General features: G+C 41.6%; 1 protein-coding gene across 1 annotated transcript in view; it reads right to left on the bottom strand.

The window, feature by feature from the left end:
- The window catches only part of HADHA (hydroxyacyl-CoA dehydrogenase trifunctional multienzyme complex subunit alpha), a 54,674-nt gene that overhangs the window by 3,860 nt on the left and 23,410 nt on the right, over positions 1-27,404 (bottom strand). The window contains exons 8-14 of the mRNA XM_060169140.1: positions 23,806-23,928; positions 23,233-23,351; positions 21,215-21,271; positions 19,434-19,543; positions 15,250-15,384; positions 13,002-13,173; positions 9,699-9,785 (exon numbers count right to left, since the gene is read on the bottom strand). Of these exons, the coding sequence (XP_060025123.1) occupies positions 9,699-9,785; positions 13,002-13,173; positions 15,250-15,384; positions 19,434-19,543; positions 21,215-21,271; positions 23,233-23,351; positions 23,806-23,928 (803 nt within the window). The remainder of the gene's footprint in view (positions 1-9,698; positions 9,786-13,001; positions 13,174-15,249; positions 15,385-19,433; positions 19,544-21,214; positions 21,272-23,232; positions 23,352-23,805; positions 23,929-27,404) is intronic.

Here is a 27,404-nt window from a genome sequence, read left to right as displayed (position 1 = left end):
TTTGATTAAAAGTCCAAGTATGTTCAGGGGAGAGCTAACTGGAATGCTCTTCCATCTGCTTCTAGGGCTTTTCACTAAGGGCAATGGATCCTACCAACAGTTAATGCCAAAATCGCAGCTAAAGGCCAAATTAGATTTACTGGGGAAGAATGAACGAGGGTTCCATTTATATTAATGATGCTGATGGTTTGGGTGAGAGGGTCCACTTTTTATGGGGTGTGGGGGGAGACAGGCAGAAGAATTACTTACTATGCTGGACTGTCAGAGATATATTTGGATTTTACGTCGATGCATCTCACCACCAGGATACTGTCAGCCCTTCGTATCCACAGATTTCGCATACACAGGTTCAACCAACCGCAGATCCAACTGGTTGAATCAGATTCAACTGGTCTGACTCCTTGGATCTGAAACCTGAGGATACAGAGGGCTGCCCGTGTTCACTGTACTACATACACTATTTTATATAAGGGACTTGAGCTTCTGTGGATTTTGGTATCTCCTGGTGGTCCTGGAACTAATCCCCCACAGATACCCAGGGATGACCTTACTGGGTTTAAATAACATTTCTCAACACTCAAATTCCCTCAAGGCTCATTAAACCGGTGACTCTCAAAGTCAAGTACCCGGACCAACCGCACTAGCATCACCTGGTAATGTCAGAACTGCAAATTCTCAGGGCCTCCCCAGGCCTTCTGAATGAGGAACTCCGGGGGCAGGGCCCAGATCTGTGTTCAAGAAGCCCTCCAGGTGATTCTGATACATGCTAAAGTTTGAGAACAGCCTCATTAAGCTAACGATTAGATAGTCTTCACAACTGAACTGTGAAAGAAGTCTATCCATTAATTTATAGTTTTGCCTCCACTCCCCACTTTAGCTATAAGGTATTAACTACTATCTGCCACTGACCAACTGCTTACTGTCCACAATTCATTAACACATTTATCATTTATCCTTTCCATTTAATCCACTACAACTCGGTGAACTAGTCAGTCTAATTACCTAGATGAGGAAGAAAGACATCAGGAGGTTAAAATTAGTAGCTCAGGGTCAGTCAGTAAATGGCAGAGTGGGATGCCATCAAGGTCGGCCTGTCTCCACAGCCTGCCCACTTCCCGTTGTGTAACACACAGGTCACTTGCATGTTACATCAACTTATCAGTCCAAAAGTTGCTTCTAACCTCTAAATTATCTTCTACTTGTGTCTAAAATACTTAAAAAGACAGGACCTGATTCAGACTGTCCTCCTGAGCGAAAGGAGTTAGCCTTTACCATGTACAATTTATATACAATAAAATGCACATATCTTGATTACATATTCTCTGTAATAATCATTAGTGGGACTTCTGGGAAGATGGCGGAAGAGTAAGACGCGGAGATCACCTTCCTCCCCACAGATAGACCAGAAATTCATCTACACGTGGAACAGCTCCTACAGAACACCTACTGAACGCTGGCAGAAGACCTCAGACCTCCCAAAAGGCAAGAAACCCCCCACGTACCTGGGTAGGGCAAAAGAAAAAAATAAACAGAGACAAAAGGATAGGGACGGGTCCTGCACCAGCGGGAGGGAGCTGTGAAGGAGGAAAAGTGTCCACACACCAGAAAGCCCCTTCGCGGGCGGAGACTGCGGGTGGCGGAGTGGGGGAGCTTCGGAGCCGCGGAGGAGAGCACAGCAACAGGGGTGCGGAGGGCAAAGCGGAGAGATTCCAGCGCAGAGGATCAGGGCCGACCGCCACTCACCAGCCGAGAGGCTTGTCTTTTCACCCAGCGGGGGTGGGCGGGGCTGAGAGCTGAGGCTCGGGCTTCGGTCTGAGCGCCGGGAGAGGACTGGGGTTGGCAGCGTGAACACAGCCTGCAGGGCGTTAGTGCACCGCGGCTAGCCGGGAGGGAATCCGGGGAAAAGTCTGGACCTGCCGAAGAGGCAAGAGACTTTTTCTTCCCTCTTTATTTCCTGGTGCGCGAGGAGAGGGGATTAAGAGCGCTGCTTAAAGGAGCTCCAGATACGGGCGCGAGCCGCGGCTAAAAGCGCGGACCCCAGAGACAGACATGAGACGCTAAGGCCGCTGCTGCCGCCACCAAGAAGCCTGTGTGCGAACACAGGTCACTATCCACACCCCCCTTCCGGGGAGCCTGTGCAGCCCGCCACTGCCAGGGTCCCGGGATCCAGGGACAACTCCCCCGGGAGAATGCACGGCGCGCCTCAGGCTGGCGCAATGTCACTCTGGCCTCTGCCACCGCAGGCTCGCCCTGCACTCCGTGACCCTCCCTACCCCCGGCCTGAGTGAGCCAGAGCCTCCGAATCAGCGGCTCCTTTAACCCCGTCCTGTCTGAGCAAAGAACAGACGCCCTGCGGCGACCTACACGCACAGGCGGGGCCAAATCCAAAGCTGAGCCCCTGGGAGCTGTGAGAACAAAGAAGAGAAAGGGAAATCTCTCCCAGCGCCTGAGAAGCGGCGGATTAAAGCTCCACAATCAACTTGATGTACCCTGCATCTGTGGAATACATGAATAGACAACAAATCATCCCAAATTAAGGAGCCGTATGGATGAAAGGCTCTTGGTGCTGCAGCCAGGAGTTAGTGCTGTGCCTCTGAGGTGGGAGAGCCAACTTCAGGACACTGGTCCACAAGAGGCCTCCCAGCTGCACATAATAGCAAATGGCGAAAATCTCCCAGAGATCTCCATCTCAACGCCAGCACCCAGCTTCACTCAACGACCAGCAAGCTACAGTGCTGGACATCCTATGCCAAACAACTAGCAAGACAGGAACACAACCCTACCCATTAGCAGAGAGGCTGCCCAAAATCATAATAAGTCCACAGACACCCCAAAACACACCACCAGACGTGGACCTGCCCACCAGAAAGACAAGATCCAGCCTCATCCACCAGAACACAGGCACTAGTCCCCTCCACCAGGAAGCCTACACAACCCACTGAACCAACCTTAGCCACTGGGGAAAGACACTAAAAACAACAGGAACTACGAACCTTCAGCCTGCAAAAAGGAGACCCCAAACACAGTAAGATAAGCAAAATGAAAAGACAGAAAAACACACAGCAGATGAAGAAGCAAGATAAAAACCCACCAGACTTAACAAATGAAGAGGAAATAGGCAGTCTACCTGAAAAAGAATTCAGAATAATGATAGTAAAGATGATCCAAAATCTTGGAAATTGAATAGACAAAATGCAAGAAACATTTCACAAGGACCTAGAAGAACTAAAGATGAAACAAACAATGATGAACAACACAATAAATGAAATGAAAAATACTCTAGATGGGATCAATAGCAGAATAACTGAGGCAGAAGAACGGATAAGTGACCTGGTAGATAAAATAGTGGGAATAACTAATGCAGAGCAGAATAAAGAAAAAAGAATGAAAAGAACTGAGGACAGTCTCAGAGACCTCTGGAACAACATTAAACGCACCAACATTCGAATTATACGGGTTCCAGAAGAAGAAGAGAAAAAGAAAGGGACTGAGAAAATATTTGAAGAGATTATAGTTGAAAACTTCCCTAATACGGGAAAGGAAATAGTTAATCAAGTCCGGGAAGCACAGAGAGCCCCATACAGGATAAATCCAAGAAGAAATACGCCAAGACACATATTAATCAAACTGTCAAAAATTAAATACAAAGAAAGCATATTAAAAGCAGCAAGGGAAAAACAACAAATAACACACAAGGGAATCCCCATAAGGTTAACAGCTGATCTTTCAGCAGAAACTGCAAGCCAGAAGGGAGTGGCAGGACATATTGAAAGTGATGAAGGAGAAAAACCTGCAACCAAGATTACTCTACCCAGCAAGGATCTCATTCAGATTTGATGGAGAAATTAAAACCTTTACAGACAAGCAAAAGCTGAGAGAGTTCAGCACCACCAAACCAGCTCTACAACAACTGCTAAAGGAACTTCTCTAGGCAAGAAACACAAGAGAAGGAAAAGACCTACAATAACAAACCCAAAACAATTAAGAAAATGGGAATGGGAACATACATATCGATAATTACTTTAAATGTAAATGGACTAAATGCTCCCACCAAAAGACACAGATTGGCTGAATGGATACAAAAACAAGACGCATATATTTGCTGTCTACAAGAGACCCACTTCAGACCTAGAGACACATACAGACTGAAAGTAAGGGGATGGAAAAAGGTATTTCATGCAAATGGAAACCAAAAGAAAGCTGGAGTAGCAATTCTCATATCAGACAAAATAAACTTTAAAATAAAGACTATTAGAAGAGACAAAGAAGGACACTACATAATGATCAAGGGATCGATCCAAGAAGAAGATATAACAATTGTAAATATTTGTGCACCCAACACAGGAGCACCTCAATACATAAGGCAAATACTAACAGCCATAAAAGGGGAAATCGACAGTAACACATTCATAGTAGGGGACTTTAACACCCCACTTTCACCAATGGACCGATCATCCAAAATGAAAATAAATAAGGAAACACAAGCTTTAAATGATGCATTAAACGAGATGGACTTAATTGATATTTATAGGACATTCCATCCAAAAACAACAGAATACACATTTTTCTCAAGTGCTCATGGAACATTCTCCAGGATAGATCATATCTTGGGTCACAAATCAAGCCTTGGTAAATTTAAGAAAATTGAAATTGTATCAAGTATCTTTTCCGACCACAACGCCATGAGACTAGATATCAATTACAGGAAAAGATCTGTAAAAAATACAACCACATGGAGGCTAAACAATACACTACTTAATAATGTAGTGATCACTGAAGAAATCGAAGAGGAAATCAAAAAATACCTAGAAACAAATGACAATGGAGACACGACGACTCAAAATCTATGGGATGCAGCAAAAGCAGTTCTAAGAGGGAAGTTTATAGCAATACAATCCTCCCTTAAGAAACAGGAAACATCTCGAATAAACAACCTAACCTTGCACCTAAAGCAATTAGAGAAAGAAGAACAAAAAAACCCCAAAGTTAGCAGAAGGAAAGAAATCATAAAAATCAGATCAGAAATAAATGAAAAAGAAATGAAGGAAACGACAGCAAAGATCAATAAAACTAAAAGCTGGTTCTTTGAAAGGATAAACAAAATTGATAAACCATTAGCCAGACTCATCAAGAAAAAAAGGGAGAAGACTCAAATCAATAGAATTAGAAATGAAAAAGGAGAAGTAACAACTGACACTGCAGAAATACAAAAGATCATGAGAGATTACTACAAGCAACTCTATGCCAATAAAATGGACAACCTGGAAGAAATGGATAAATTCTTAGAAAGGCACAACCTGCCAAGACTGAATCAGGAAGAAATAGAAAATATGAACAGACCAATCACAAGCACTGAAATTGAAACTGTGATTAAAAATCTTCCAACAAACAAAAGCCCAGGACCAGATGGCTTCACAGGCGAATTCTATCAAACATTTAGAGGAGAGCTATCACCTATCCTTCTCAAACTCTTCCAAAATATAGCAGAGGGAGGAACACTCCCCAACTCATTCTACGAGGCCACCATCACCCTGATACCAAAACCAGACAAGGATGTCACAAAGAAAGAAAACTACAGGCCAATATCACTGATACATAGATGTAAAAATCCTCAACAAAATACTAGCAAACAGAATCCAACAGCACATTAAACGGATCATACACCATGATCAAGTGGGGTTTATTCCAGGAATGCAAGGATTCTTCAATATATGCAAATCAATCAATGTGATACACCATATTAACAAATTGAAGGAGAAAAACCATATGATCATCTCAATAGATGCAGAGAAAGCTTTTGACAAAATTCAACACCCATTTATGATAAAAACCCTGCAGAAAGTAGGCATAGAGGGAACTTTCCTCAACATAATAAAGGCCATATATGACAAACCCACAGCCAACATCGTCCTCAATGGTGAAAAACTGAAAGCATTTCCACTAAGATCAGGAACAAGACAAGGTTGCCCACTCTCACCACTCTTATTCAATATAGTTTTGGAAGTTTTAGCTACAGCAATCAGAGAAGAAAAGGAAATAAAAGGAATCCAAATCGGAAAAGAAGAAGTAAAGCTGTCACTATTTGCAGATGACATGATACTATACATAGAGAATCCTAAAGATGCTACCATAAAACTACTAGAGCTAATCAATAAATTTGGTAAAGTAGCAGGATACAAAATTAATGCACAGAAATCTCTGGCATTCCTATACACTAAGGATGAAAAATCTGAAAGTGAAATCAAGAAAACACTCCCATTTACCACTGCAACAAAAAGAATAAAATATCTAGGAATAAACCTACCTAAGGAGACAAAAGACCTGTATGCAGAAAATTATAAGACACTGATGAAAGAAATTAAAGATGATACAAATAGATGAAAAGATATACCATGTTCTTGGATTGGGAGAATCACCATTGTGAAAATGACTCTACTACCCAAAGCAATCTACAGATTCAATGCAATCCCTATCAAACTACCACTGGCATTTTTCACAGAACTAGAACAAAAAATTTCACAATTTGTATGGAAACACAAAAGACCCCGAAGAGCCAAAGCAGTCTTGAGAACGAAAAACGGAGCTGGAGGAATCAGGCTTCCTGACTTCAGACTATACTACAAAGCTACAGTAATCAAGACAGTATGGTACTGGCACAAAAACAGAAATATAGATCAATGGAACAGGATAGAAAGCCCAGAGATAAACCCATGCACATATGGTCACCTTATCTTTGATAAAGGAGGCAGGAATGTACAGTGGAGAAAGGACAGCCTCTTCAATAAGTGGTGCTGGGAAAACTGGACAGGTAAATGTAAAAGTATGAGATTAGATCACTCCCTAACACCATACACAAAAATAAGCTCAAAATGGATTAAAGACCTAAATGTAAGGGCAGAAACTATCAAACTCTTAGAGGAAAACATAGGCAGGACACTCTATGACATAAATCACAGCAAGGTCCTTTTCGACCCACCTCCTAGAGAAATGGAAATAAAAACAAAAATAAACAAATGGGACGCAATGAAACTTAAAAGCTTTTGCGCAGCAAAGGAAACCATAAACAAGACCAAAAGACAACCCTCAGAATGGGAGAAAATATTTGCAAATGAAGCAACTGACAAAGGATTAATCTCCAAAATTTATAAGCAGCTCATGCAGCTTAATACCAAAAAAACAAACAACCCAATCCAAAAATGGGCATGGGCTTCCCTGGTGGCGCAGTGGTTGAGAGTCTGCCTGCCGATGCAGGGGACACGGGTTCGTGCCCCGGTCTGGGAGGATCCCACATGCTGTGGAGCCGCTGAGCCTGTGCGTCCGGAGCCTGTGCTCCACGACGCGAGAGGCCACAACAGTGAAAGGTCCGCGTACCGCAAAAAAAAAAAAAAAAAAAAAAAAAGGGCAGAAGACCTAAATAGACATTTCTCCAAAGAAGATATACAGACTGCCAACAAACACATGCAAGAATGCTCAACATCACTAATCATTAGAGAAATGCAAATCAAAACTACAATGAGATATCATCTCACACCAGTCAGAATGCCCATCATCAAAAAATCTAGAAACAATAAAGGCTGGAGAGGGTGTGGAGAAAAGGGAACCCTCTTACACTGTTGGTGGGAATGTAAATTGATACAGCCACTGTGGAGAACAGTATGGAGGTTCCTTAAAAAACTACAAATAGAACTACCATATGACTCAGCAATCCCACTACTGGGCATATACCCTGAGAAAACCATAATTCAAAAAGAGTCATGTACCAAAATGTTCATTGCAGCTCTATTTACAATAGCCCAGAGATGGAAACAACCTAAGTGTCCATCATCGGATGAATGGATAAAGAAGATGTGGCACATATATACAATGGAATATTACTCAGCCATAAAAAGAAACAAAATTGAGCTATTTGTAATGAGGTGGATAGACCTAGAGTCTGTCATACAGAGTGAAGGAAGTCAGAAAGAGAGAGACAAATACGGTATGCTAACACATATATATGGAATTTAAGAAAAAAAAATGTCATGAAAAACCTAGGGGTGAAACAGGAATAAAGACACAGACTTACTAGAGAATGGACTTGAGGACATGGGGAGGGGGAAGGGTAAACGGTGACAAAGCGAGAGAGAGGCATGGACATATATACACTACCAAACGTAAGGTAGATAGCTAGTGGGAAGCAGCCGCATAGCACAGGGAGATCAGCTCGGTGCTTTGTGACCGCCTGGAGGGGTGCGATAGGGAGGGTGGGAGGGAGGGAGACGCAAGCGGGAAGAGATATGGGAACATATGTATATATATACCTGATTGATTTTGTTGTGAAGCTGAAACTAACATACCATTGTAAAGCAATTATACTCCAATAAAGATGTTAAAATGAAAAAATAAAAAGTGAAAAAAATGCACAGATCTTAAAGTGTTCAGTTTGATGAGTTCTGACAACTGTGTATCTACCCACGTAATCACTACCCCAAGCAAAACCTACTGACATCGTTCAAAGAAGCTGTGCCAAAAGGTGGCCGGCTGTGTCCTGGACTGCTGGGACTTTCTCAGTTGTAGCACTGGACGGCCTGTGTCCTCGGCAAACTGAGGCGGGTCACTCTACTTGTGCCCCTGTGGCCTTCCTCTTACATGAATGACCTAGGCAAGCGGTGCTAAAAGCTACTCAAGATCCCTGGGGGCGAGGACTGCTAAGTGTGAAGCTTGTTCTGCTCCACGGCGAGAAGGAGAGGTTAGCATCAAAGGCACAGCAACAGGGGCTCCTCTGCTGCCCTCCAGTGCTGAGGAGCTGCTGTGAGTGACTACGACGTGGCCAGACTGTCTATCTGCCATTACTCCACGTCTGTGTCTTCCCTCAGCTGCCACTTCTCCCCACGACCTCCTCCTGCCATCACTGAACCTGCCTCTATCAGGCCCACACCACTTCTAATCTGCTGCGTGCTAGGGAACAAGATGACCTTGAGTTAGCAAGCTATTAGAATGGGAATAAAAAGACTTTCGTGTTTTTAGTACATGGACTTTGTATTAACAGTTTCAGCTGCTTAAAGGCCTTTTATATTTCCTGCCTACTTTTGGCTGGTTCTGCTTCACTGAGGCTAACCGGTATCCTCCAGAGAGGCGAACTGTTTTATTTCTCCTTGAATGATTTCACTTGATTTCCCTGGTAGAGAGCAGAAGCCCAAAGACAGATTTCTAGGCATCATTCCAGATACTCACTCTGAGTTCGTCTACATGCACCCCTCTCATGTCCTGGGCAGAAGCTCTAAGCAAACCGGCCTGGACACATCCCACCACAGCCCCTGACCTTCCATTTCTGGATCTGGAGTTGGAACCAAACCCATCCCCGACAGTCACCAGAGTCTGCTCTGTAGCTCAAGTGTTATTTTGGAACATCTCTTCTTACTTTAGGGTCTATCTTTCAATACCCAAATGTAATAAACGTAAGTTTTATAGTCTGAACCTGAATAATAATACCCATTAGGGATGCAAATCACCTATAAAGGTATATTTTAGTTGTAGTTCACTTGTTCCTGCATCTCACACTGGTCATGGTACTAGCTTTTCTGTGCCCAGTTTCTGGGACTACATCCTCACCCTCATCCACTTCATAATCCATACCAGTCCCTTCTCATATTCTAAGCCTTCAGCAATGAGCCTGAAGCAGTAAAACATTTCAGGGTTTTCCTCTGTTCAGAATTTACCTTCTCAGGTCTTTTACTGACAGCAGCAATTTCGTTGATTGGGAGAGCAGATGTGTTGCTGGCAAAGACACAGTGATCTGGAATCACCTGCAGGAGAAAAGCATTTAAGAATGTGTCATGTAGGCCTGGGAGATGACTGGAGTCCAAAGCAAAGCCAATGAGTGACACTTGGGCCCCGCCCACCCTTCACCTTTGAGAGAACCAACCATAATGTGCATGCCTATTTCATGTTACACATGTGTTACTAAGAAATGGTACAGCACTATAATTATATCTACAGTGCATGAATACAACTATTAGCTTTATCAACCTGCAGAATAGTGTCTAACGGAGATTTTCTCAGCATTCTGCCCACAATCTCAGCTTATTCATATTTTTATTCAGATACTTTTGGATGAGAAACATAGAAGGCACATCTGTCAAATGTGTGCAAATCTGGGCAGGCAGAATCCTAACATCAGAGTTGAGAATCAAGATTCAAGATACATTCAACACGCTGAAGAACTGAGTGCAAAATAAGATCAATTATAATGAGGATGAAGGTAAAGTACTGCATTAAGATTTTATGAAAGAGAAGAAAGAGAAAAAAATAACTGAGTAGGCACCTAATGGGCAAGACTTGGGCTTGGCAGTAAACTTGTGTTAAAGAGCCCATGATTTTATTTAATCAAAAGTATAGGGGCTTCCTTGGTGGCACGCAGTGGTTGAGAGTCCACATGCCGATGCAGGGGACGTGGGTTCGTGCCCCGGTCCGGGAAGATCCCACTTGCCGCAGAGCGGCTGGGCCCGTGAGCCATGGCCACTGAGCCTGCGCGTCCGGAGCCTGTGCTCCACAACGGGAGAGGCCGCAGTAGTGAGAGGCCCGTGTACCGCAACAACAACAACAACAAAAGTATAATGTGGGTCAAAAGTAGAGCCCGATGATCAGAAAGCTAACACAGTCTCAAGCTGCATTATTAATGGTATGGTGTCTAATGTTGGTGGTAAAATTCTCTATGAAGAGCAAACCAATGTCTCCAAAGATGGCTGGCAACAATCTTTCCCCTCTTGTACATGTGTGTCTCTCCTCCCATCCAGGGGCACAGTCTCTTTCCCCTCCTCTTAAATCTGGGCTGGCCTATGACTTGCTTTTACCAATGGAAAGTAGCAGAAGTGACTCTGCCAGTTCCAGGACTTGCCTTATGAAGTCCACTGACTTCTGCCTTGCTCTCTTAGAAGCCAGCAGCCATGCTGCAGAGAAGCTCTGGCTCGACCACTAAGCGAGGACAGGCCACAGGGAGAGGGAGGCGCCCCAACCAAGCTTTCAGCTGAATGCAGTCCCACGAGTGACCCCACTGGGAAGCCACGTGGAATTAAGGGCCAGCCGCCTCTCAGAGCCCTGCCCTAACTGCAGAACTGTGAAAAGGTCATTGTTTTTGTGGTGGTTTGTCACACGCCAAGAGAACACTGAGACATGGTGAAGACAGTAAAGGAGACAAGCAAGACAGTGAGGGTCTGGAGACAAGAATTATGAAGATATCAAAGGAGTGAGTTTCTTTAGTTCTGTGGAGAGGAAGAGAAATTTTAAATCCCTGAGGAATACCACATGTAGGTTCAGCTTTACCATCTTCCTGTAAAGAAAGGAGAGGCCAGGTAAGAGGATGGACTTGGTGGCTTCCTAAAGATCTTTCACTTGAAATTCTTTGATTTTCCAAATACAGATCTGTTCTGGACCTTGCTCTTTTCCACCCTTTCTGAAAAACTTCTTTGAGTATCTCCTACCTTAGATGATTTCACTAGCTTCTCTAAAAAGGTAAAGGCCTGTGACATGTTACATAAACAACTACAACATACGTAACACTTTGGATTTTACCTTTAGCAATAATCTTCTTATTCTTTTCTTACTATCTGCTAAAAATTCATGATTCCCCGAATATCCTCCCTTTCCCGCAGTCCATGGACTTCACGGACATATAAAACCCCTTTTCTTTTCTTTCTTTCTTTCCCTTCTCTTCTCCCTTAACCTTTATGTTTCAATGGGAACTACTGTATTGATTTGTTCATAGTCTGCACTTCTCTTGATCTGATCCCTCTTCTTTCTCTTTCTTTTCCTTGACCACTGGCTTCCCAACTGCTAAAACTAACAAACTTTTCTGCACTCAGATACTCCCAAATCCTGATTTTCCAAAAGCAAATACCATCACCCAGTCAGGTGGCAAATGCTCTTTTAGTGGTAAACGGCTCTGTTTTTGCCGCCCATCAGTCTACCTTCCATTGGCCCAGCAGGGCCCCCAAAGCCCCAGGAACGTTGTGTCCATTTCTCTGCTGCAGTGCCACCTTGCACAGAGAGAACACACACCTACCCAGCTCTTCTGAATTCACTCCCTCAGCTGAACCTACATTACATTCTGCTTAAAGAAAAGATTTTGGAATGTGTGTTTCACAAGTGGAATCCATCCCAAACTGAGCTGCTTGTCTTTAGTTTCTAAACCCTCCTTAGGTTCATTCTTTAGTAGAGCAGAGATTGTCCTCCCATGGAAGGGAGTCTTAGGAGTACAGCCCACTACTCAAGATACCCCAGAATGCTGCAAAGTCAGTGCCATTTTATTTACACCATTTACTAACCTACACTCTGTTTATTTAACTGTACCCGGTTCTACCTCCTGCCTGGATTACTGCCATCTCTTCTTTCCTTCTTTCCTCTTTCTTCATACCACCCAGTTCAAGTACTTGTTTTGTTCATATCATCCCATATCAAGAGTTGACTACACACAGCATTTGGGCTCAAGACCAGAGTAGCATTTCCACAAAATGAGCATCTGAATCCTGCCTGGAGAAACTGTTTCTCCCTATTTCCTCTGCTGCCTAGACCTGAATTGGTTTAGTTATAGCTTGCAGCCAACCAATGATGTCAAGACGTCTGGCTACAGTCCATGAGGTTATTTGTACGTTTGGGTGACTGAACTCCCATATAAGGCTAATGAACCCTATGCTTAAGTTAATAAGCTACTTGTTTGTCTTTTCTTAGGACTTTGATTTGCCCTTTTTACAGTGTGCATGGGTTCACATAAAAACTTACATTTGGGGGACACAGTTTTGAGGGGCGCAAGCCTGTTGTGTCCCCTTTTGCCTGGCAAAGCAATAAAGCTGTTCTTTTCTACTTCACGCCTCCAACAAACAAACAAACATACAAAACCCCTTACATCTGGGAATGAATGGCCCTATAAAAAGAACCACAAGTTTCCTATAGTTCCTTTAAAAAACCCTGTCTCTGTGTTCTCCACTCACAACACTAGGATTCAGTACAGCAGGCCCCTTACTTACAGCTTCTACTTCCTTGAGCACTTTGTGCTTAAGACTGAGGTCCTCAAAAACAGCTTCAATCACCATGTCAGCCTTTTCGAAACCCTGGTAATCGAGCTGCCCAGTCAAGTTGCTGAAAAAGGCGTCCCTTTCAAACGATGTTAGTGCTTTCTTCTTCACTTTATCATTCAGTCTAGGAAAAAAACACATTCCTAGTCAGAGGAGGAGAACAGGAAACTAACATCTATTGAGTGTCCATGGGCCAGAGAGTGTGCTGTGTGTTTTTCACCAACTCAGTGAGGTAGCTCCCATTCTGAGGGAGCTGAGCTGCTCAAGGAGACTCAGAGGGACTTGTGGTCCAAGAGCGAGTTAAGGGAGAGTCCTAGGGTTCAAACAGGTTGACCCCCACATCCATATTCTTTCTACTAAAAGATGCCTCTACACGCCCAACCTGCATAAACGGTATTACTAATAAAACAGTTAAATTCGCCAAGAGGAGTAAACGTGAACACTAAAATGGCAAACAAGAGAGCAGCTCTAGTAATTCTCTACCTACAATAGGGGAAACAGCCAACACGGGTCCTAGACCATGAGTTTATACTTGCTTACATATCATCTTGTTATTCTGTAATTGTGATCTACCGGAGGACAGAGACCAAGCATTATGTCGTATATTCTTAATCCATTTCCTGGTCAGTACCTAGTAGCACATCATATTGATTACATAAAATATTAACTCAAGGTTTCTTCTTCCCCACAGGGAGCTAAAAAGGATTCCTGCTACTCAGACACTTAACTGATTGTTTTTTATTACCAGGGAAAATAGGCTCTCTTAGGTTTTAATCTGACCGCACTTTCAGAATAAATGACCTAGAGTTTTCCTCTGAAAGAAGAATGAAGCTACACCCCATTCACTAGTTTCCTTAACCAAAAGAAAAATTAAAGCCACCAGGTAAGTTCAAAGAAGTAGTCAGTTTAAGTCTCAAAAGTATGGATGCAAATATCCTGGTTTCTGACAACCGTGTCAGCAGTCAGCAAGCAAGATTCTTGTTAGAGTTCAAAACATTATTAGTTGCTCTAATTCTAATGCCTAATGAAACTATTCCCGACAGGACAAGAAATACGTATATCCCAAGTCAGCAGTATAGTGAGGCGCACTCACCAGAGCCCGATGTTTCTAATGCGAAAAGGGAAAGCCGGACAGCTGGATCCAAAAGAGATCGAGGGGGAAAAGCGATTTTAGAGCAATTTCTCATTTTGGTGACTGTATGAAACTCTGGGAACGCTCGCGTGCTGGCCTCAGGGCAATGGTGTTATCGAGCGCGTGCCATTGTGGGGGGTTAGAATCTTTTACTACAATGCCTTGCTATCTTACATTAAGATAGTTGCTATCTGCCAACATGATTAAACCTGCCAGGTCCTGCACAGTATTATGGTAGCAATATATGAGCAGAAAAGGGGTAAAAACACACTTAAGCTACATAATCCACTTAAGAAACAAAAAAACTAACTCAACTAAAAGTCGCATGCAAGACCATCAAAGTTCAGCCAGCCTTAGACAGTCTATTACATTGGAGCAGAGAAATGAGCTGAAACAAATTCCCAGTTTGGCCAAGTTGCTGCTCCATTTTTCCCCTCTGCACAACAGGCCGTATGTGTGTGGGGTGGGGGAGAGGAGGGAGGGACGGGCAGGAGGGAGAATAATAGTCCCCGTTTATTAATTCAGAAGTAAGATGGAGACACAGTCCATAAGATCCAGATATTGTGGAGCCAAATCAGTTAACTGCTTCTCTATGGTAACGCCAGTCAAGAAATATGAGGTTCATGAGTTCTGATCCCAGCCCTACCTTCAAGATGCAGTTACACGTTTCCTCATATCCTTATCTCAGTTCTCTCTATAGACACAGTCATGCTGTTTCAATATTCTATAACAATACAGCAATTAAAATTCACAAACATGAGACTTTCTAGTCTGATACCAAAGTATAAACCATATGGCATTTAAAAACGTCTAATAGATAAGGTTTTGTCTTCTGCACTCAGACTCCAATGATGTTAATGATTTATAATAACATTGTTTGCAACAACAGCAAAAAAAAAAAAAAAAAAGAAAAAAAGTGAAAGAAGGAATTAGCATGTCTAAAAAGCAAAGGAAATGAGACTTAACAATGGAGTATCCAATACAGATCATGTTCAGGAGAAAGGAAACGGTGGCGGCAAAAACCAAAACACACGCTACTCTCCCAGCAAAGGCAGAGAGCAGGCTTACCCTCTGAACACTTGCTGCTGTCCTCGCCCCAGCGCGGCTAGCGTAGCATCCTTCAGTATAGTCTGTAGGCCCTTATCCACGGAGACCTGGGCAATGCCGGCCCCCATGAGCCCTGCGCCAAGAATGGCGAGCTGCCTGAAAGGAAAGGATGAAATGACTTTTGGTATAAATCTTAATTAATTCAGTAAAAGTGGGAGATTGCCCAGGTCATCTTCCAATAAACCAACTAAAGCAGGGACAACAATAAGGTATTTAAAATAATTTTTACCTACAAAAAGATATCTTTCATAAATGACTGATTTTCAAAGTTAAATGCAAAAATCCATTAGGTCTAAAAGAATTGGTCTACCCAAGGAGACAGAATTATACTGATCTTCAATCAAACCTGAGATCACTGAAAACAAAACAACATGGATTACGCTTAAATTAACGAGTATTTTTCTTCAAACAAAAGCCAACTTGCAGTGATAGGCCTAAAGACTAATCTCTCTTCTACCAACTACTTACTTGCTAGTGATTTTGCATTTTCCAGTCATCTTTCATTTCTCTTGAAATGTGTGCCTTTCTCACCCCTTACCTGGATTGGTTCAAAAGCCTCTTGGATGGTTTCTTTGCTTCCAGACCTTACCCCTCCCTCAAACACCTCCATACACGCACATTACTGCCTTTTCCACCCCTGAATTCCCTTGAACTTATCAGGACCATTTGGTTTACCCCACAGTATTTTGGAACAGCTTCATGTACATCATTTTTGTCTCATCAACTAAATTCTAAGCTTTTTGAGGGATAGAGATCATGTCTGATGACTCTTTTTAGTTTTCCATAGTTTTGGAACAATGTGCCATTTTCCCATAAGTAACTAAAAAAAATTTTCAGAACAACTTCCTTCATAAAAGAAGCCCAAGTTTACAACACCGTAGACCTAAATTAGAGTTGTTTCATTCAAAACAATTCTGATTATAATGTTCAAAAATCATATTCAAGACCTGAAAAGGCACCCTAACTTCAACTCCTGGGAGTATCTTTCAAATGCAGCTTTGTGATAATACACATTTTTATATGGTGAGTGTTAAGTAACTGGAGAACATGAGAAAATAGGGTAGAAAAACATAAAGAATAGGAGCTGAAAAAATTACTCATGTATTTACTGCACCAAAATTAAAAATTTGCTTGACAAATGACAACAGGTATAGCAGACAAAGGATTACTACTGGGGAAATATAAAGAACACACATATCAATTAAAAAAGACAACCCAATAAAATGGGCAGGGGTTTATATAAAGCAATTCATAGAAAATGAAAGCAAATTGCCAATAAAATGCCCAATTTCCCTAATAATCTGGGAAATGCAAATTTAAAAAAATGTATTCTCTCCCCATCAGATTGGCAAAAATTTTAAAAGTAACAGTGAGGGTATAAAAAATTTTGTTCTTTCATGCATGGTTGATGGAAGTATATACTTTGCCCTATATAGGAGGTCAAATGTATTAAAACCAAAAATTGCATCTTCTACGACCCAGTAATTCTACTATCTGCTCTAGAGAAATGCACTTATGCACAAGATGATATGCTGTGATGAACAGTCATACAATGTTTACAATAATGAAAAATTGGAAGTCATCAATCTTTCAGTAGAAGATGAAAAGGAACAAGTTAACTTGTATGTACCCACATACATAGTCTCCAAGTCGTACCACTGACTAAAAAGATTATAGGATTCATACTGAAGGATTCCTTTTATATTAAAACATTCAAACCATAAACACAAAACATTCATCTAGTATTCAAACTTCCTTATGATAGTTTAAAAAAGGAGATTAAGAATGCATTCTTTGCATAAAACATTAATTTATAAAAAGAAAATACATAAGGAATTCAAATTATTATCCGAGGCAAGGGAGAAGAGGCCTAGAGAGACAGAAGTGGAACTATTACTGACAACTGGGAAAGCAGGAAGGGGGATGCCCTTTCTTCAATGATTTTTATTAAATTTTCGGTTCAACCTATTCTGCCTTGCATACCTTATAATTTATTCTTCATTTCTAAGATGATGTTACCTTTTTTCAATTTATTTCCCAAGTTAGGTCAACTCTTACATCATCCTGTTTTTCTGCCCATTTAATTCTGAGTTTTTGAACTTCTGATTCAAAAGAAAGTGATTCTTTTCTTATCTGTAAATATTTATTTAAGGATATATAATTCAAGTTTGGAAGCATTCTGCTATAGTTTTGCATTGTGGTTGTTTTGGGGGGAGAATTTTTGTAAGCTTAAGTATTTTTTTTTTTTTTTTTTTTTTTTTTGCGGTACGCGGGCCTCTCACCGCTGTGGCCTCTCCCGTCGCGGAGCACAGGCTCCGGACGCGCAGGCTCAGCGGCCATGGCTCACAGGCGCAGCCGCTCCGCGGCATGTGGTATCTTCCCGGACCGGGGCACGAACCCGCGTCCCCTGCATTGGCAGGTGGACTCTCAACCACTGCGCCACCAGGGAAGCCCGTAAGCTTAAGTATTTTGATTCTCATTTTCTTATTCCTTCTTACATGAGTTTCACATGCATGCTGCCTGTCTTTTCTGTGTACTGGTACACAATAACAGCTTCTCCAGGTGGTATTATATGCTATCTGCATATAACAGTAAGAGTTACATGCAGACCAGAGTAGGAGTCAGGAGTGGCTAATCAGCTTAAGAGTAAACATTTTATAATTTAAAATTTTTAAAATTAATTAATTTATGGCTGCGTTGGGTCTTCGTTGCTGCAGGCGGGCTTTCTCTAGTTGCAGCGAGCAGCGGCTACTCTTCATCGTGGTGCACAGGCTTCTCATTGCAGTGACTTCTTTTGTTGCGGAGGACGGGCTTTAGGCATGCGGGCTTCAGTAGTTGTGGCTCGTGGGCTCGGTAGTTGTGGCTCGCAGGCTCTAGAGTGCAGGCTCAGTAGTTGTGGCGCAGGGGCTTAGTTGCTCCGCGGCATGTGGGATCTTCCCAGACCAGGGCTTGAACCCGTGTAACCGCTGGCAGGCGGACTCTCAACCACTGTGCCACCAGCGAAGTCCAATTTAAAATTTAAGAGTAATTTTTGTAGTATGTATGAAGAGATTCAGATTTAAGTGGCCATATCATCATTCCACTGCAGCATGGAAGTAATTCATCTCACCCACTGAATGCAAGATATTGTCAACATTAGGTGGTACACAGACAACCCGACTGATACCGATCACCACGTGTGCTGGAGAAGCAGTTACAGTTGTATTTCATATTCTAATTTGGAAATCAGCCCTCTTGGCAAGAATCTTGTCTTCTCACCTGGGCTTCTTATTAATTTCCTCTTCTGCTTTGGATTGCAATCTCATTAAATGTGAGCGGCTGGAGAATGTAACATTAGCTGCTTTCACAAATCCCTCTCTGTAATTCAGGTAGACAGTGTTCCTCAACCTCAGCACTGCTGACATTTTGGACTGGATACTTCTTTGTTGTGGGGCTGTCCTGTGCACTGTAGGATGTTTAGCAGCATTCTGGGCCTCTGGCCACCAGATGCCAGTACCATCCCTCCCTCCCCAGCTGTGACAACCAAAAATATTTCCAGAGATTGGCAAGTGTCCCCTGGTGGCAACGTTGCCCAGGTTAAGAACCACTGAGCAAGGGGGTGAGTTTAGGGGCATTACTAAACTTAAGATGCTGAAGAGCTATTTGGGCAGCATAACACTGAAAGGCTCGCTGAAGAGAATAGATATGAAACAGGTAAGTAGGCTCTCAAACGCTTAGGCTGTAAGCTAAACGAAGGACAAGGCTTTAACGACTAGAATGAGGCTTTACTTTTTTTAATGAGGGAGAAGAGTGAGTTCCCAGAGAGGGTATCTCAAGTCACAGAGAGAGACAAGGTCATTAAACAGCACACAGTGTGTATATTTGGTTTAGGAAGGGGAAACCTAAACCATATTTCTAGGGGACATCAATAGTGAGACAAAAATGCCTCTACAGGAGACATTAGAGAGGTCAGGAGAAAACTCAGCACAGGCAGAACTCTGAAAGCGAAAAAATCCTTCGTAGGAATAGGGACCTAAAGTGCTCAGGACAGAAGAGGTTTAGGGCAAGACTGAAGGCATAAATCTAGCTCTATGGGTCTTCAGAGACATCGACAAGCGTAGCATGTGCTGAAATCCACAGGGGCTTCCTATGTAGAGCTGACTTACTTAACCTCCTTCTGCGGAGCTCCAAATTTATTCTTCTTGCATAGGGTCTGACCACGGTAAAGTCCCATCAAGGCTTTTGATTCTTTGGTCATTGCAAGCTCTCCAAATTTCTGGAAAAAGGGAAGAAGAAAAGGTAGAACTTCTCAGTCTTGTAGACGTGGATTCTTTGGGGTCAGTTTCTCTGCAGAGCAGAGGTAACACATGCAAAGCCTCAGGTCCTGAGCTGCTGAAGTTGGTCTCCTGCTGAGCATCTTTCTTTAACTCTCCTCATCTGTTCCACTTCCAACTACTGCTTTGAAAGGTTCTGGATATAACTGAGCTCTCAGATTCTCTACACCAGAGGTTGTGGTAACTTTTTTCATGGAATTAGAGTGTCAGAGCCAAAATGGACCAATCATCTCAACCACCTCTCTCATTTTAAACACTGGGAAGAGGAAGCTCAGAACTTGACCTCGCTCAAAGCCACACTGCCTCAAAGGGGCAGAAACAGAACTTGAACCCAGGCAGTATGACTCCCAACTCCAGTTCTCCTTCCAGGGTAGCAGGCTGCCCCATGTGATATCTGCCACTTTAAAAGGACCTTAACACTTACAGAGAACAAGTCTCAACTTAGTGGGAAAGGGCATGAGATTTAGAGTCTGTATTTGAAAGAACTGAGTTTAAAGACTGGCCCTGCCATTTCCCAGTTGTGAAGCTTTCTTCATCCTTAAAATGGGAAAAACAATACCTATTTTACAGTATTGTTGTGGGAAATAAATGAAAACACTAGTAAAATGACTGGGCCTCAATGTTAGCTATTACCATCATCAATATTACTAGAATTTACTGGTACGCTTACATGGTTGCAAACAGCACTTAAAAGAAGGAATCCCTCTAATAATGTTGCCTTCATGTCTGAAGAGAACATGAAACAATGTTCTACTAATCTTGGCAAAGTAGGCTCTATTCAATAAACCAGTGATTTTCAAACCACGGGTAGAAATCTATCAGTGGTCTTGAATTTAGCAGGTTGTGATAAGTAGAATAAATAGAAAATACTGAGTACAGTGTACAGGCTAATTATTTTGGGAAATATGCTTCAATCTTTCTGTACATATGTATATGTGTACCTGGTGATAATGTAAAAGAATTAATCAGAGTGCACTGCAGTAAGCAACCCAGTATAAGAAATGTTTTCTCTGGAACTTGTCCTGAGCTCTTCAGATATCTTTTACTCTATTACTGAAGAGCAGTCATCCTTCAATGATTGCTTAAAACTTCAAAACAACCCAAACAACTAAAATCTACAATACCACCAACTCGTTAGGAAGTGGAAGGGGTGAGGTTGGTTCGTGTGTTGCTCTGTTTTCTTGTCTTAGTGGGTGCAAAACATTTCCCTTCATTTCCTAATTCACCAAAGGAAGGCTGGGCTTCACAGGTTTATCTCCAGGCTCTAACAAGAACCATATTTTTGTATCAATGTACTCACTTTATCACAACAAAACCAGCCCAACTACAGAACAAAAAGTCCAAATGATTCCTTTTGAAAGGATTCTAACTCTGCCCCTGCTTTTCCTAGTTACACCCTCCTTATTGAGAGCAAGTTCAAATATCTGGGGACTACTATGGTTTTCTTAGCACCTACTTGCTCACTGAGATTAATCATAAGAAATGACAACCACTGGAAGAAAACATTTTTTTACTAGGCTTTGAATACTCTACCTTTTTTCAGTTTTACACAGCATTGTGGATCTCGCTTTTTCTGTCTCTAATAATAAAACACTGAAAGGAAATAATTTTACCTGAGATTCAGAGAGATAGCCAGCATCACTCCCTTGCTCAATCCCAGTCTTCACTACCTAAAAAACAGATAAAGTACTTGTTCCTTGTTGGAATCGATTGGCAAGATACACAGTAATGCTGAAAAAAGTGGCTAGTGTTGTTAGTCTTCAAAGAGTAAGTCAAAAGTCTAGACTGGAGTGAGAAAGAGAAGAGGACGGAGTGCCTTATTGCTTAAGACTGACTTAATTCTCCATCTCTGAGGCTACTGCTCAACCTAGTATACAATGGAAGGAAATAAAACAGAAGGAAAGAGCATTAAGAAGTCAGAATAGGAAAAGAGCACAGAGGTTCCACAGCTCAAACTCCACCTCCTTATCCTTTGAATCCTGTTATTTTGTCAGAGAAAGAGTTGTCATCACCCCTTTCTGAGTCCAATAATAGGTTTACCTTTTCCTCTTAACTCCCTTCCCTCCTGCTTGAATTATTCTTCCGGCTCCTCTCCTGTTCTCCAAATGTGGGCAGGTCCCCAAAGTTCCACTTGCAGCCCATTTCCCCCTCTATTTATTCTTCCTCAGGAACATCATTTAGTTTATCACATTAATCATGAACTCCATGAAATTCAATTTAACATTTGGGGTAAGTACTAACCTAAGTACAATAGCAAGTATAAAAGAAATAACCCTGTATTCAATCACCATAATTTAATGGTGATTAAAAAAAAACCAAATAAATCAATCTATATCCTTAATCGACTTCTCTGTCTAAACTACTGTTGCTTGAATTTCCTGAATACCTAATCTCAACACTTCTAAACCTTGACTCCTAACTCTCTTTGGCAAGTCTCTTACTACCTTCGTATTGTTGCTTTTACTATTCTATTTCGGGGTCTTATTCAAACTTCAAGTATGAATTACCAGAACAGTTTCCTAGTTCATTGATCTACTTTGTCTCTGTTTCTAATCCATTTTTACTCACTGCCATGAAAACGGTTCTCTATGATCTATATAGGACAAAGATGAAATTTCTTAATTAATTACTGTCTACCTTTTGAAATCCACCTTCGGTCTGCCTTTCTGAAGACACTGCATTATCCTCCTACAAAAACTGATCTGATTTGATGTTCCTTGAAGAGCCTCATGCTTTCCAGCTTCTGTAACTTTGCTCAAAATGCCCATCCTACCTGGTTTTCTCATCATGTATTCTCTAACAATTTCAGGGATCGTTCCCTCCTCAGTGAATTTAGCAAACTTCCTCTGTCCCAGTTAGGTGGCGTTAACCCTATGCAGCTGCATACCGCCCCATCCTGCCATCTGCCTTACCACATATATGTGTTTCATCTCCCCAACCCAGACTGTGTGAGGTGAATGGAAGTAGGGGACCACGTTTCATATTTTATATACTTTGGTGTCTTTGGCTCAAAATATACTTGTTGACTAATTCATTCTCCAATTCTGAAATCTTTGATTATTGATCTTGTCTTCAATTATTGCTCTTTCGATCTGGGACTTTCCAGATTGAAGATTTTATAAGTTTTAAAGTCTACCTTGAGACAGATGTTACTTCAACTCTGTGATCATTTTAATCATCCTCCTTGAGCTTTTCCAGAACTTCTCTATATCATTACATCTTTTTCATAATTATGGCAATGGAAAGTCAATGAGACATTTTAGGTAATGACAATGGTTTTGACTAAGGACAGAATACAGCCATTAATTTTGTTTCAACTACCTCTTAATTAATGTCCAATATTTTACTGGTTTTGTTATACTGATATGACATAGGTTCCTTTCTTGGTTTATAACTGGTAATTTTAAGCTCATCAACTAAAAAGTATGCCTGGCACTAATTTTCCCCAAATATCCATTTATATAAATCCTCATAGCTTGCTATGCTCTTGTGTTATTTTTGGTAAGTACTTTGATAGCAGCATGAGGAACTTCAGTACTGGCAAACATGGTGCAGAATGGCAATGAAGAGTACTTGCTCTAGACAAAGGGAAGAAACATGAGAAATGTGGGAGTACGGGGTAAAAACTCACATCAATTATTTTCAGAGGTGCAGGATAAAGGCCTTTGGTCTGCTTTCGTACTCTTTCTTCCACCTTTTTGTAAATCTGTTGCCTGACAAATGGAATACTCATGGCATACGATGTCAATTCTGTAAGGTAAAATGCTTTTAGATCCTTACTGGAAAGAGCCCAGCCTCCCTTGTTAGTTTGTTCTGTAAACTCCATAAAAATGCAGTGATTCTAGCCATCTGAAAGAACTGCTCTTTACTCTGACATAAACAATCTAAATTTCAACCTAAGCACTTCTTTAAACATTAGTTGGTAAGTATTAAAGCTTGGTGTTGGGTACATGGGTGTTTATTACATTGTTACATTATTCTATTTTGGTATTATTTAAAATTTTCCAAAATTAAAAAAAAATGTCTTTAACCAGTGTAAGGTCCAGGACTTGAGCCTAGAGAAGAGTTATTGCATCCTTTAAGGTTGACTTTACACTTAAGAGTAAATAATGCACTTACCTCTTCCTCATTTCGGATTTATAGAAAATAAAATTAAATTCCCGGGAAAGAAGCTTTGCCTTAGTTCTTTAATAATGACACTCACTTTCTACCAATCCCTTGTCTCTCTTTGGAGAGATCTTTTTATCAGCTAGTCCTTTAGCAAAAGTAATTGCAACTTCTTCTAGGTATTCAATTGTCCGTTCCTCTGGAGGTTTTATTCCTGGTCCTGTAAAGATGAACACAACAGACTGGAATGTAAATCAGGCTTGGATCAGTCCCAGGTGGGCCAAACCCAGGCAGGCCAAAGCCGAAGGCTCCAGCACCCACTTTCAGCGCAGCTTTCTAAGTCTGACTAGAGACCGGTAGGTGGCAATGTCATGAACTATGGACTCAAAAAGAGAAGTCACACTGAGCGAAGGTGCAACAACCTCCTCCTGGTAGAAAACAAGTCTTAAGCCCTATTTAAGTCTGGCCTCCACTTCTGAGTAGGATGTATTATGTCTCATGAGGCCTGTTTTCTTGCTGCAAAACTGGAAAACAAAAAATCAATTGCAAAATCACATTTGTAAAGACACTGGAGAGCTGTGGAAGCAACAAAGGTTATATGAACAGAATTCCAGAGAGGGAAGAGCCTGTCCAATGTGAACTGATGATTGCTGGACATTGTCTTTCCTGGGGGTACATGATGCTTTTGGGTGTGGGCTGAAGATTGGACTTGGCTTAAGCAGAAGGATGCTACTGAGGGAAAGTGAAATGAACAGAGTTTTTGGTGGTCATACACAACAAGTCAGTACTAGAAGAAACCAGACGCAAAGCTAGTTTTCCCGCATGGAACATTTGTGAAGTTCTAAGGTGGTGCAAGAGGCTGGAAGCTAGAGTGAAATCTCTTATAGTGTCATAATGTTTAGCACATGCAGTACTTGTACAGAAAGAGGGACATGCCAAAAACATGCATGATTTTTCGCTTGAGGCAGAGCCTGATACCAAACTTGCTGGAGGCAGGAGACAAAGACTCAGAAGAGCCAAAGGCTGTTTTCACACAGCTATGAAAACAGACACCTACCAGGCTCTCAGTCAAAGGCTTGTAAGAGCCACACTGGAGCGAGAGGTGGCTGAGGTTGAAAAGCCGATCTTGTGCCTTCTTATGGTGTATAGGGAACAAAATCCCAGTAGAGGGAGAAGCCTGCAACAATATGCAACCATTCTCCACCTTAAGACATTTGCCCTACTTTCAGCCTCCGTGGAGGAGGAAGAAAATGAACTAAGCCCCAAACGTCTGAATGACAAAAGCGCACAGGGTCCGCAAAAGTCATAATGTAATGCTGGAATTACGGAAGAATACTGGAGAGAAGTTGCTACACAAAAGGAGAGCTCCAGAGATCTACAGAGGGGCCCCTTGAAACTAAGGCAAAGTATCATTCTGCACATGCATGAGAGGAAACTACCTGAGGCCAGGGAAAGAACCAACATAAAGGCATGAAAAGAAGCAAGAAAAACATGGCCTACAGCTAGGAGACAAACTGACCGATAGAAACAGGTGCAGAATTGAAAAGACAGGATAGGGCTTCCCTGGTGGTGCAGTGGTTGGGAGTCCGCCTGCCGATGCAGGGGACATGGGTTCGTACCCCGGTCCGAGAGGATCTCACGTGCTGCGGAGCAGCTGGGCCCGTGGGCCATGGCCGCTGAGCCTGCGCGTCCAGAGCCTGTGCTCTGCAGTGGGAGAGACCATGACGGTGAGAGGCCCGCGTACCGCAAAAAAAAAAGAAAAGATAGGATAAGCAGACACAATGTTAGAAAGGTTACTGTGAATTCATGCCATATGTTAAAGAAGGCAGAGGAAAACAGAAACATAATGAAGAGAAATTGAAGATATGACAATGAATCAACTATTACTTCTAAATATGAGAAAAAAACAGTATCTGAAACAAAAAATGTAGGCAATTGGATTAATAGCAAATTATACTGTGAAGAAGAAAAGATCAGGAAACTTGAATACATGGCAAGAGAAATATAAACAGACTGAAAAAGAGAAACAGAGCTTCATTTTGGGACAATATCAAGTAATCTAAAATATGTGAGACTGAAGTCTCAGGAAAGGGGTAGGGGACTAAGGAGACAAAAGACTTGTACTCTGAAAACTATAAGACACTGATGAAAGAAATCGAAGATGACACAAACAGATGGGAAGATATACCATGTTCTTGGATAGGAAGAATCAGTCAAAATGACTATACTACCCAAGGCAATCTACAGCTTCAATGCAATCCCTATCAAATTTTCACAGAACTACAACAAAAAATCTTACAATTTGTATGGAGACACAAAAGACCCCAAATAGCCAAAGTAATCTTGAGAAAGAAAAACAGAGCTGGAGGAATCAGGCTCCCTAACTTCAGACCATACTACAAAGCTATAATCATCAAAATAGTATGGTTCTGACACAAAAATAGAAATATAGATCAACAGAACAGGATAGAAAGCCCAGAAATAAACCCACGCACCCATGGTCAATTAATGTACTACAAAGGATGCAAGACTATACAATGGTGGAAAGACAGTCCCTTCAACAAATGGTGCTGGGAAAGCTGGACAGCTACATGTAAAAAAAATGAAATTAGAACATTCTTTAACACCATACACAAAAATAAACTCAAAATGGATAAAAGACCCAAATGTAAGACGGGATACTATAAAACTTAAAGTAAAATGTAGGCAGAACACTCTTTTACATAAATCACAGTAACATCTTTTTCGATCCACCTCCTAGACTAATGGAAATAAAAACAAAAATAAACAGATGGGACATAATTAAACTCAAAAACTTTTGCACAGCAAAAGAAACCATAAACAAAACGAAAAAACCCATAGAATGGGAGAAAATATTTGCAAACAATGTGACCGACAAAGGATTAATCTCCAAAATTTACTAACAGCTTATGTGGCTCAATATCAAAAAACCAAACAACCCAATCAAAAAATGGGCAGAAGACCTACATAGACATTCCTCCAAAGAAGACATACAGATGGCCAAGAGGCACATGAAAAGATGCTTAACATAGCTAATTATTAGAGAAATGCAAATCATGATTACAATGAAATTATCATCTCACACCAAGCAGAATGGCCACCATCAAAAAATGCACAAACAATAAATGCTGGAGAGGGTGTGGAGAAAAGGGAACCCTCCTACACTATTGGTGGGAACGTAAATTGGTACAGCCACTATGGAGAACAGTATGGAGGTTCCTTAAAAAAGTAAAAAATAGAGTTACCATATGATCCAGCAATCCCATTCCTGGGCATATATCCAGAGAAAAACATGGTTCAAAAGATATGTGCACCCCCAATGTTCACCACAGCACGGTTTATAATAGCCAAGACATGGAAGCAGCCTAAATGTCCATTGACAGATGAATGGATAAAGAAGATGTGGTACATATATACAATGGAGTATTACTTAGCCATTAAAAAGAAGGAAATAAAAAAAAACAAGAAGGAAATAATGTCATTTGCAACAACATGGGTGGGCCTGGAGATTATCACACTAAATGAAGTAAATCAGGGAAAGACAAATATCATATGATATTGCTTGTATTCAGAATCTAAAAAAAAAAAATTTGATACAAATGAACTTATTTACAAAACAGAAACAGACTCACAGATGTAGAGAATGAACTTATGGTTACCAGGGGGGATGGGAGG

This window comes from Lagenorhynchus albirostris, chromosome 13 (assembly GCF_949774975.1).
Source record: "Lagenorhynchus albirostris chromosome 13, mLagAlb1.1, whole genome shotgun sequence".
Classification (NCBI taxonomy): Eukaryota; Metazoa; Chordata; class Mammalia; order Artiodactyla; family Delphinidae; genus Lagenorhynchus; species Lagenorhynchus albirostris.
Note: the sequence above shows the minus strand (reverse complement) of the source record. Positions and strands in the feature narration are given on the sequence as shown.